Raw genomic sequence first — 12,963 nt, 5'->3', positions numbered from 1 at the left:
TCTTACAAAACTGACAGCAGCGTGTGGCTGCACTCACTCTTGGTAGTGGGCAGTTTGAGGTAGTGGAGACTGCTGTGTATTTGGGTAGTTGTGTGAGTGATGAGATCAATTCGAGTATAGTGAAAGCAAGTGTGGCCCATGCCAATCTGGGTCATCTTTGGTGCCTTCGTGATGTTGGTCTGGATGTAAAAGGTCGAATATACAGGTCATTGGTGAGAACAGTTTTGCTCTATGCTCGTGAAACCCGACCTGTCTGAGTTGAGGATGTAAAATTACTCTCTGTGTTTGATCATCGTTATCCACATAGGGTTGGTGACATTGAGTGGGAATGCCATGTTGGTAGAACAGTGGTTCGGCGATGTGTGTTCGGACACAGTAACCACAGTTCATTTGGTGACACTGTGCTGGGTTGTGAAGGAAATCTGTGCAGTACTAGAGTCTGTCGGTCATTCATGACTCTCTGGTTGAGGTCCTAGAGAAAGTGAAATACAGTGACTTGAGACGTTATCCGACGTGGCTTGAAATAGAAACCATTGGCGGTCGTACTGTGATTTTCTTTTACTTCTTCATATGATTGGGAGGAGCTCCTTAAACTGAAAGGATTCTTTCTAGTTGTATTTTTTGTTAATTGAACGGATTCATCCGTTATTATTTTTGTTTATCACCCTCACTCACTAATTTTCACTCGTTTTTGTTTTTTTCATACTTACCTTTACTCTCTATCTCTTCACATTTTAATTCTTATTGTATGTCAGTTGTATATTTTTGTGTCTCTTTGTACTTATATTAATGTGCTTAAATAAGTAACCTATACACAACTAGAGCTTTTGTTTCTTTGGGTTAACGTGTTGTAATAAAGTAACTGAAAAAGTCTATGAATAGTAAATTTTCAATGATGTGAACACACTGGTTGTCAAATGAGTATCACCAATATTGGTGTTTTTTACTAGTAATATCTCATTATGGATAAAAAATGAACCTTCAGTTTCACCGACTTGTCTTCTGCAGTGCAGGTTGTGTCTGACGTTCTATCAAATGATTATCATTTTAATGATTCTAAACATAACTACTGAAAATATAGGCCTTGTACAGTTTACAGGTATTTAATCATAGTTTATCCGAAAAACTGTCTGTTTCTTGTGTAACCTATCACTGAGCTATTTGAAACTGCAGTACAAGGTTCTGGAAAGATATTGTCCACTCGTTGAAGTTATAAACCTTTATCTACTGAGTCATACTACTCAATCGAACTTTCACCTTTTGATACTATATTGATTGAAAAACAACCTGAAAAAAGGCTTAAATTAATTAAACCAAGAGATGGCAGCAGTTCATAAACCAACTGAGCGTTAGTTTGGATGGTATGACGAACTGCAGACTTTCTGATCAGAAAGTACTGATATAGGATAATAAATCGACTAACTAGGGTTAGATTTGGAGAAGAATGGTTTTAAATCCGAGGAACTCTGACATTTCACGATCAAGTACCGCGGAAAATAACGAATGAGTATGAAATAAAGTCTAGACAGTCATTTTCATGATTGGATACTTAGTGTTTCCAATGACCCGTCCTCTTGCATCCGTTCAGAAGGTGATTCTTTTAATTAAGATATGCTTATTATATAAAAGAAGTCACATTCGGTTGCTGAAGAGTCAAATTGAGTGCCGATTAGTTTGAAAGTCTCAAGTTTAATCTCACGATAATTAATTAAATCCTATTACTGAGGATCTATCACATATGACAATATGTCATTTAGTTTTAGTTTATGAGTGCCTAGTCATAACCACTACAGATACATTTACCCGGCCATCTCAGTTAATCTGTCTTTATTTACAGAGAAGCTAATTGTTAACTCACTTGGACTTTAACAAGCAACTCTAAAGTTTGAACCCCGCATCATGTACTTCAGTTTGGTTAACAGGTTAGTACTTCTAACCTATAGACAAACAATATACCTTGAATTCGATCACAAATCTGTACTTAGTAAATAAGTTACATTTTCGTTATTATTGTTAGGGAGAGAGAGATAGAGGTAGAATACAGTAATCATTGCGTATCCATAACAGTATTTTTTAGAATCCTATTTGTTTTTATCCCTGTTTCGAATTGTTAAAGACGTGAATTCTATGTTACACCTTACTACATCCATTCCTTCAGGTTATCTTTCTCAAACGGCGTTTGCGTTACTTTCAGTGGACTGGAATTTCGATCACTGTGTTTGGATTGGCTCTTGTTGGCTCAAAGTCTGTATTCAGTGGAAATTCAGTGAAAACAACCACTTTACAGTCAGTAATAGGTACATTACTTAATTTCGATGTTATAATTTTGTATATCTTTTATGTAACTAGAAATCATTTCAGTGTTTAATCCTAATAAGACCTTTGATAAACATATGATGAACTGTTATGACGGGTCCGCATCAGTTAATGCTGTTTCAATAAATGTAAATCGGTCTAAGTTACTGCGCCACATCAGTACACTAATAAAATTACCAAGATAAATCTCAAAGTATTAGAAGTAATAATTTTAGTATTAGTAAAAATTAGATATGTAAAGAAATATAAGTATAGGAGACTTCAGGATTTGGGACTTAAAGAAAGACAAAGTGAATGCACCCAAGCCATTTAATAAAATTCTGAGCCATGACAACCGAAATCTTTAACCATTGATCAGAATAATCGCACAGACCCCAACCATATAATCTACACTTACTTCTATGACTCAGTTCAATTAGCGGTGATCCCATGTACTGATGCCACATTTAGGTTTGGCACACGTAACACAATTCACAACCGCCTCAGTTGATGAATATTCACTCTCATCGATCGACTTGCCATTCTTACATAGTACCCTATGCCTAACCTTAGCAGTGATCACTCAGCGGTCCCAGTATACACGAGCACTGTCTTGAAGATACCCATAACCGCACACTAGTACTAGTGACTCGAGAACACCTATTTTCAGATGGCTATATTTCACACCCATAAAGCGAACTGCTGCTCAGCAAGTAGTGTTCGAGTAGAGAGCCTGTACAAGGTTTATGTAATTTTTTGATACTCCTTTTAATGATAAACATCGCTATAAAACCTCTCGATCAGCAAAGTCAAATACTGCCCCAAGTTCAAAAAATACAACTATGATTAGACGTCAAGAGGTATATCTCTATTCCAGAACTTAACGAGGGGCGAATGTTTGACCCATGAATCCACACTCAAGTTTAGAACCAGCCTGGTTTTCTCTTCGCTAGTCCTGATTAGGCGTTGGGTGTTTACTGAGGCTAACATTTTAAATGTGTTAATCAAACTGATTCCATTATGGTTGTTCCGATAAGATTCTTGTCCTTTCTTGTGAAATGGGGCGACCAACAATCGAGACCTGTAAGATGGAATTATGTTATGCTCTCAAGCTCCAGCTACTATCTCAGTCCGTTTAGCAGCTAAAACTGGACCTCTATCTTCAAACATCTTCGGCGTTAATCTATCATAGTCTACTGTTCTCCCCCGCCTGAGGTTACCTATAGCCTTTTCAACCTCATTAATATTTGATGGGCTTGTGTCGACTTCCCGCTCAGGATGTGTAGGATTTGATTTGCATGCAAATGAGTTTCCTGAATAAGCTCCTATACTGTCGCACAGAGTCTCAGTAGGGTTCTAGTCAAAACAGGTAACTAAGTATATAGCAAACAATTGTGATCTGTCTCTAGAACATAAATCAATACAAATATTACCAAAATGCAAAATAGTACAGCCAATTACAAAAGGTACAATAAATGCACTCCAACGTAAGAAGGATGGAAAAATGAATCAATGGAAGGGTTAGTCATGTTTATTTAGAAAACTAGTGCAATTCTATGGCTGGTGGTTCAATAAGAAAGGTAATAATATAATAACCAGTTTGAGATTAATGAATCTTAAGTGGTGGGCGTTTAACTCAAACATTGTTGGTTAATTCACTTTTATCAATCTAGATTTACAGGTTGTTCGGAGATTCTGGATAACTTGAGGATAGCTGGAGGCCAGTTAAACTGTTCCCTTGAGTGTTGCCCCCATCAGTCTAACTTCCCAGACTGAGTGTGAATATCATTTTCTTTTTTTCCGGGATAATTTCACTAATAGCCGGATTTCTAACAACTGTTTCTTCGTTAGGTCTGAATGGTTGTCTACTGTTACCCGTTACATCTACCTTTTCCGTTTATTTTACTTCAGCTATCCACTACTACTCAGGATCACTGCATTCAAGCTACATTTGCTCCTAGTCGTGTTCGGAGCCTGACGATATGAGTTTCCAAACTGTTATCAGATCAATAGACGCTACAGAAATCCAGTAATATTTCTTAACCATTTAGTTCAATTTACTGGTAAATCTCACAGCAGTTTGAACATCATGCTAAGCTATCTCGGTGTCTATATCACTTATATGGTTGAATAACTGTTTCTTCTTTGTTGTTACTGAAGCATATTGTTGACTTTTTAGTCGTTAAGCTGAACTCTAACGAGTCTTCTTGCTGTATATTTTCTTGACCTACTAAGATGCAAATAAACACGTGCTCTCAGTAGATCATGGTCAGATTCTAAACACTTCCTCTAGAATGATCGGTAGTCTTCTGTTAAGTCTGCCCAACGATATCTGATGGCAGTGTGGCTTATTTGGGTCCCTCGGTGAGTCGATTCTAGGGGGTGACAATGTCTTTTCCTATGCTTAGAGTTGCTTCTTGTTAGAGATGAACGGTTGTTTGATCGTTATTGGACCATTAGCCGCCGTTATCTGCTCTCTGTAAAACATAATTAGAGGCCTTTCGATTTGGTTTAGACTACCTACTTGGGGGTTAAAATCACCTGCTATTATTGGTACATCTAAGCGTTTAGCTTTTTTGAAAAAGGGTGGGAAGCTTTCTAATGTGTATTTTAAACACGACCAGTTACCATGTGATTTACTCATCACTCGAGATACGACTTATTCAATCTTAGTAACTGTGCTAAACCAATGACTTCCGATCGGTATGAGCAGCCTAACGTCCTTATTAGTTCGTTTTCCTCCTAGCCCTTCCACTTGAATCCAGAACTCCAATAACAGTTTTCACTATGCAAATCATTTATTCCAAATATACTTGGTTTATAGACCAGCCTAACAGATCACATCATACCATAAGATTATTACCAACTGAGCAGTCATCACTCGTGTATAAAATAATAGTGAATCGATCGATACGATGAAACCTTTTACAATTCCATAAATTATCTTCATATGACATGAATCAATACTATTGAACGCACTGAAAGTTAATGAATGTATGGATTTAAAAATTGATTCCCTTCTAAATGTATTTGAAGAGTTAACATCCCCGATACCTGGAGAGCTTGTTCTGGTTCTCAACATAGTCCTATGTCTACACTAGCTTGGTCACGAGAAGTAGTAGTCAAGTCCATAAATACACAGAGGGTGAATCTCCGGTTTTCTGTATTAACCAGATGAGGTCTAGTGAATAACTGTCCTTGGCCTTTGTATGTCTGTTTATAAGACGTCGTAAATCGATAGGATACGATTCTAGAGTCTTAGCTAAGGAATCCTGGCGTCGTACTTAGTTCGAACATTGAAAAGTCCAACATATAATTTAGAGGGTGGCTGCAGAAGACCAGGAATAAAATCCCGTGAACTCGGATAGTTACCATTAGTGACGCATGGGAATAAAGTCAATAGGAAGAGTAATTCGTCAGGACAGGAGAAATATTGAGGTGATAGAGGAATTCGAAAGTGAACGAAAGGACCCCGAATGTTGTTAGACGTATAAGGACGATCGTCACTTTCCGGATGCCCGTATCGTGGATGGATACTTCTTGAGGGACTTGTAATGAAAACTTAATTATCAGTGGGCTTAGAGACCTATGAGGATGGCTTCAGAGCTCAAGCGACAACTGTCTAAGGCTAGTCACATACTGCTTTTTTGTAAGAAGTTTTTCATGTGTTAGTTTCGTACTCCAGAGGGCCTTATCGCCCAATCCGGAAATCCATAAAGTAAGGTGAGGTGTGACATTTATAGGGTTGACCTTTTCTAACCCCTTTCTTTTGTAAGAAAAAGACACTATCGTTGCAAATGTTGGTTATTTGAGGGAAACGACTTAATTGTATCAAACTCCTGTACGGTACAACTTCTCCCATGTATAGTAAAGTAAAGACCATTGACTAACTGACGAATAAAATCTTTGTGTTCTTTTTTTACCGTCCGAAAATGTCATTCAATGAGATACCCATAACAGTATAAAATAACTACTGATTTCTGTTTGTTTATATGAATGTTTAAAAGTCATAATTGTCTTGTTCAGTTGTCATAGAAACATTAAAAATGTTGAATATAAATCTTATGTTTTGTAGTGTCTCAGAGGTGGTGTCGATATCACATCCATTGACTTAATATTTCTCACTGTGGACATCGAGTTTTAATTAACTTGAAAACGACCAGTTTGTAGGATTTATTGTTGTTATTTTTCAATTATGATTGATCATAGTTGAAAGCGTGAGTCAATTGGAGCTAGACCACAATGGAAAACCTGGAAGCACTGGACGGCCGTTGAAGTTAGACATTAACACCGTGGTCTATCGGTTAAGTGCTCTGGCGCGAGACTGATTGGTCCTGAGTTCGAATCTCGCGAGTGTGGGATTGTGGATGCGCACTGATGAGGAGTCCCACAATAGGACGAAGCGGCCGTCCAGTGCCTCCAGGTTTTTCATGGTGGTCTGGCTTCAATTGATTCACGCTTTCAACTATGAAAATACTAAATCTCCACAAAACTCCTGATAATAATTATAATTTATACAACTTTTGCAAAGTTATTCTCTATATAAACCAATTTTTTATTTTATTTAAAAATTAGGATTGATACTAGTATTAGCCGGTGCGTTCACTTCTGCTACACAAATGATAGTAGAAGAGGTTTTTCTAAAAAAACGTGGCTTCCATCCTTTACAAGCTGTTGGTATGGAAGGGATCTTTGGATGCATTTTAATGTGTGGCGTAAGTTGATTTCTGTTTGTGTTAGATTTTTAGTTCCCCCCATGAGGAACTATGACCAATAAATAAACGCTATGATGTAACAGAAAGATTATAATACCAGGTTATATAGCGTTAGCAATAACATGTTGTGAATTCCATATCGAACTAAACATAGTATTGAAAAAGCCACTGCTATTTATGGCAGTAAAAGGTCATATAACTCCTACAGTATGTTTGTAAATAAGCGTGTGAAATTAATAAGCTAATCATCAGCTGTAGTGTGAATGGAGTAAGATGATAAGTGTTTTTTTGTCAATATAGTTAAAGGTATCGGAGAACTGAGATAAAGAGATATCAGAAAGACTTATGAATACAGTCATAGCAGTATAAAAAATAATCAAAAGGAGAGGGAAACTTTAAAATACGAATTCGATTAAATGAAATTAAAATAATAGAAATATCAGTAGTTCCAGGGTCCAGGGATATCAACCAAACTAATCCACAAAACTATGAGAAAGAATCTCCAACTCCTGAAGCGCCATAATGTACCGGATCTAGACGAATTACTTTCAGGCAGTTTTAAGGAAAGTGGCGAACTTCTCGACAGTGAACGAGGTAAGTTGTGTGCAAACGTTTGCCGATTAAAGAATGTTCTAACATGCTGAAATGATATGATACTCCTCCGTGGATGCGCACTGTTGAGGAGTCACAATAGGATGAAACGGCCGTCCAGTACTTCCAGATTTTTCATTTATTATTATTAGCTTTATTCAATATTATATTATTTGGTACAAAATCGAATTCTCAGCATAAAGTATTTCAACATGTTTACTTTTCTTATTTCTTCGTTGCTCCTGATGATAAACATTCAGTGATCGCCAGTTGGATGTCAGCAGTTCAGTCAATCGACATATGAATAATGTATATTCTTTTTGCTGCATGTTCCCAGCAAACACGACATCTCTGATTAGGCCTTTTGTAACCTTTACAGCGAAAGGTTGTACAGTTTTCAAAAACGCACCGGAATAGGTTGTGTGCTTAATAGCCATAATAATGTATTAAAACAAACAATATTAGATAACTTGTTGAGATATATAGATGACAGGAACAGGTAGCCCAGATGTTTAAGCAGGCCGCCTGTGGTCTAGCTTCAATTGATTCATGATCTCAACTATATAAAATGAACTAATTAAGTTAATTATACAGAATTGTAACTATTTTTCCACGTTAGACTTTGTATTTTAAGATGTTACAACTTATTAGTGATTATGTAAACATAACCATTATAACTATATCTATATACATCTTGTATCATTTGTATATTATTTAGATTGTACTACCAGCTGTTCATTTTATTCCTGGAAATGATTTAAATGGTTCATATGAAAATGTTATTGATGCAATTTATCAAATTGGAAATAATTATATTCTATTAGGCAATTGTATTATATATGTATTTTCTATTGCAATATTTAACTATTGTGGTCTATCAATTGCTCGAAGTCTTAGTTGTAAGTTTGATATGTTTATTTGATCAAAAATAATGAAGTTTCTAATCAGATTTAATTGGCGAGACCATAATCTATGAATGACCTTTGAACAAGTGTTGAATAACGTTGAGAAATTTCAGCGAGTCAGAAATCAGTCGATATAGTGTAAGAATATATTATACGGAATTAAAAAGTTAGAGCGGATACATTTAATTAAAATGGTTTAAGAACCTTTCAAGATTAGAAAGAGGCTTTGCAGTTCTGAAATTGTATTGGATACAATACAGGAACTCACCCATGTGACTCCATAATAGTCGATCTCTTGAGCCATGATAAGGTCGCGAAAGTGTTTTTAGCCTCGATCACATTGCGTCTATATTATTGGTGTGTACTCCTTTAGTAGGGTCTACAAAATGTCACTTGTGAACGATGATATGACTCACGTAACCAAGGCTAAATAGACATCGATATGCTGTCCAGTGATTCGTGTATGTCATAGTATCTTGCTGCTCATACTCCTGTATAATTGATATTATCATTTTAGCTTGTCTTTTTCTCCCGCGCTGAAAGTGTTCCTTTTGAGACGATCTATTATATACCAAGGACATGATAAGTATATTTAAGGAAGTGCTGCTTACCTAGTCTTTAACACTTCCTCTATTGAATTTGCGGTTTATAACGACCGTTTCATCGATTTCTACAATTCTCACGATTCCTCCAAACGACTGATGCAAGATTGCCATTTTCATTGCACATATCTCGACAGTACTTGTACCATTGAACTACCAAGGCTTCAGTAACATTTGCAAACGTTGCAGCCAGTGTTACTGGTGCTTTTATCATGCAGTTTGTAACAATTATCACAATGTTTTAGTGTCAATCGAGATCGAGCTAAAAAAAAGTACTCATTCTAGCAAGCTTTTATCTCCAACATATGTTACATCGAAATACAACACCGTCACAATAGTCTGCACAATGTCCAACAGTCATTTAAACACTGAAATCCCAAATAAAGTGTCTGCTCAGTAATCCCATCTGTTGTAGCCGCTTAACTATAACGTCCTTCTTGAAATCGGCTGTAAACTAGACGTACGTGAGCATTGTGTATTGCAATAGACACAGTGACCTTGAACCACCCACTCGCTTCTGATTGTCTGTAAAAACACACTGAATGTACTTCACCTTAATTTATACAGGGAATACAATTGTCACACTAAACGAAGTCATATGGAATCTGATTAGGGTGGAAGTTGATGGCTCACCCCTGTCTGCTCTACACGATACTTTTAATACTAAGTTCTTATAGATGCTCATGAATTTTCACTAATATTTTAGCTATCCACCGAACATTGATAGATTCTTTACGTACTGCACTGGTATGGATTTGCAGTTTAATTTTATACTATGGGATTGGTCCGCCCTATGGAGAACCATTCAATATTGGATGGGGTCTTATTGAAAGTTAGTGATACTTGAATTTTCTTTCTTTGCTTGTATACTAATCATAGTACATAGTATCAATTAATAAATAAACTATTCTTTCTACAACAGTCATCAACCTTGTATTGAATTAGAAACGTTAAAGTTATAGAGTTAAAATATCTTGTCATCTTTGTTATGAATGAGGTGATTTGCATTCACTTAGTATTGTTTGTTTGAATCTTCCCTTTGATGCTTAGGACTGCAACTGGTCAGTCTCTTATTGGCATATGTGCATCCTGTGCGTATAGCCTCGATATTACCTTAATTCACAAGCATTATAAGCAAAGATGGCATTTGAAGCGAAAAGTAGTGGGTTCGAGTCCCAGAGTGAACATCAACTCTGAAATGCAGGTGCATCTAGTTGACGAGTCCCAAATCGGACGAAGTGTCGCGCGTCCTGGATTCCACTGCTAGCCACTATCCATCTTTGCTTATAATGAGGTGATTTGCAGTTTTAAAAAACTGCGATTGAATAAAGGTAGACATGTAAGCAACTGGAGAAAAATATACTGCAACTATACTGACAACAGTTTTCTTCGCGAAAATTTAATGTGCTTTCAAAACACTTAGGTTCGAGATAAGGACTTCTGAGTTTTGATACAATATTCATGTATCTTCTAATGAGTAATTTCAAAAGGTATACCATTGAAGAAAATGCATATGATTTTGAAGAATCAGGAATATAATAGAGAAATAAAATGTTAACATGTAATGGGCAAGTATTTTCATTAACCCTATATCCTCCCAGAGTTTTTTTTGAGTAAAAGATTAGAAAGCTTTGAATTGAACACTGAAAAATCACGAAATCCAAAAATCCTCCATCTTTATTTCGGTAATCAAAAAGTATCTACACAATAATTAAAGGTATACAGAATCCAAAAATGAATAAGGTAACCAACCCATAATGAATTATCATTTGTGTACTTACTTATGCCCGTTAACCCTTGTGGGAGGAGCATAGGCTGCTCATCAACATTCTTCATCGAACTCTGTCCTGTGAAATCTTTTGATTGTCTGCCTCCAATTTTTGACGCAATTTAACCTGTAGCTCTCCTAGGATTACTTCCGGTCCTAAGTCCGGGTAAAGGAGGAAGGTTGGGTATAGAGTCAGCAACTCTACCGGCTACCATGAGACAATATTTCCTGTTGTCACTCCACTGCCTTATAAAGTAGGTATCTATATCAAACTTTCGGAGAGTGACTTCTTAAAAAGAACACCGATCTGGGCAGCCAATCAACATCTCTATCCATACACAAGCATTATGATGACTTCTATTAGTGGCAATATTCTCGATAATTAGCTGTCATACATATAAAATATGTTTCCATTTCGTAAACCTGTACTTGCATAATAGAATACAAGTTTTATACTTGTCATTAATTTTTGTAAAATTATTTTTTTTATTTTTTTAAATTTTAGTCGATGGTTTTGCCTTACTCATTATTGGTACATTAATTCATAATCGTGTATTAGATATAACTTTATTACCATGTTGTCCAAATTCTATGGATTCAATAATAATTAGAGAAGAGGATATACCAGATAGAAGTGAATTCTCTGAACCATATTCACTTGATCATACAGATACTTTTGATTCTAGTGATTATGATGATGATGATGATGATGATAATGATGACAATGATGATCATAATAATGATAATATTGATCATAATCATAGATTTAGCGGGATATTCAGTCATTCTAATTGTCCATCATCTATTGATCAAGAACATGAACAGTTATTAAAGAAAACATCTATTGTTCGTACAAAATCATGGAATAATTACTCATCTATTAATTAAATAGTAATAATCATAATAAGGATGATTGCAATGATTACTTCCTAATTGATTCATAATTATTATCAATATAAGATATATATATATATATATACAGTCTTTTGTATGTACAAATACATGATGGAATATATCTGTATTACTTTTAATCTTGTTCTTTCCTATTTTAATATAAACCATGGTGACTATAGAAATGATGATGATGATGATGATGATGATCATAATGATACATTTCAATTGTATTCTCATTTAACCGGTTTTCTTGTTTTAAATAAATTAATCTATATTTGTAATATCTCAATGAGTAGAAAAAAATGAGATTTTCTGATGTTTCGTCACTCAGTGTAAGCTACTTCTTCAGAGGATAAATAACCAGACCAAAATTAGTCCAAGTTTAAGTAGTACAACGGAACAACGCACGAATATTAGGTGATCAATCCTAATATTCGTGTTGTCCCGTTGTACTATTTAAACTTGGATTAATGTTAATGTGGTTATTTATTCTCTGAAGAAGTAGCTTACACTGAGTGACGAAACATCAGAAAATCCAATTTTTCTACTCATTGGGATATTACAAATATATTTTTATTTATTTATAACAATCTACCCAATGCTCAATTTATTTAAAATTATCAAATCAGAGCTTGGTTTTCTTGTTTGTTTGTTTGTTTGTTTTTTATTGTACTCTACTTTACTTACTTACTTACTTACTTACTTACTTACGCCTGTTACTCCCAATGGATCACAGGCCACCGACCAGCATTCTCTAATTCATTAATGTACATTTTCCCCCTTTTATCTTTAATATTGATAAAATGATTTACAAAACTTAATGTTAATGTGTATTTTTTTCTTTTTTTAAAAAAATTTTAAGGTAAACTTGTTTTTATGTTACTTTTGTATTTTTAATCATTCCTAATGATTATGTAATCATTTAGACACTTACTTTCATTCATTGAAACTATATGGAAACATTATCATTACTATTATTGTATCGAATATTATCCCCATGATCATTGTAATTAATGTGATCTTGAGTTCTATTCGAGATTTTTGTTAAATATTACCATTGAAACATTTAAAAAAAGCAAATTTTACGTCAAGAAATATTTCTTTTCAATTAGTTCTTCATCAAGGCTCTTACTTACGATTATTATCCCTCATGGAGGAGCGTAGGTCACTTACCAGCATTCTTCATTGATTTA

The 12,963-nt window shown here is 35.2% G+C and overlaps 1 protein-coding gene across 1 annotated transcript; it reads left to right on the top strand.

Annotated features, from left to right (window-relative positions):
* Positions 1-3,799: 3,799 nt before the first annotated feature.
* On the top strand, positions 3,800-12,049 carry Smp_163220 (hypothetical protein; the record flags this gene model as incomplete). The annotated part of the gene is made up of 5 exons (XM_018793038.1): positions 3,800-3,815; positions 6,883-7,010; positions 8,320-8,500; positions 9,815-9,940; positions 11,382-12,049. 5 exons carry the CDS (start codon positions 3,800-3,802, stop codon positions 11,762-11,764), a joined length of 834 nt encoding a protein of 277 aa, XP_018647591.1. The 3' UTR covers positions 11,765-12,049.
* Positions 12,050-12,963: the final 914 nt, after the last annotated feature.

The sequence above is a fragment of the Schistosoma mansoni genome, chromosome 1, assembly GCF_000237925.1.
Source record: "Schistosoma mansoni strain Puerto Rico chromosome 1, complete genome".
Taxonomy (NCBI): domain Eukaryota; kingdom Metazoa; phylum Platyhelminthes; class Trematoda; order Strigeidida; family Schistosomatidae; genus Schistosoma; species Schistosoma mansoni.
This window is presented reverse-complemented; position numbering and strand designations above follow the sequence as displayed.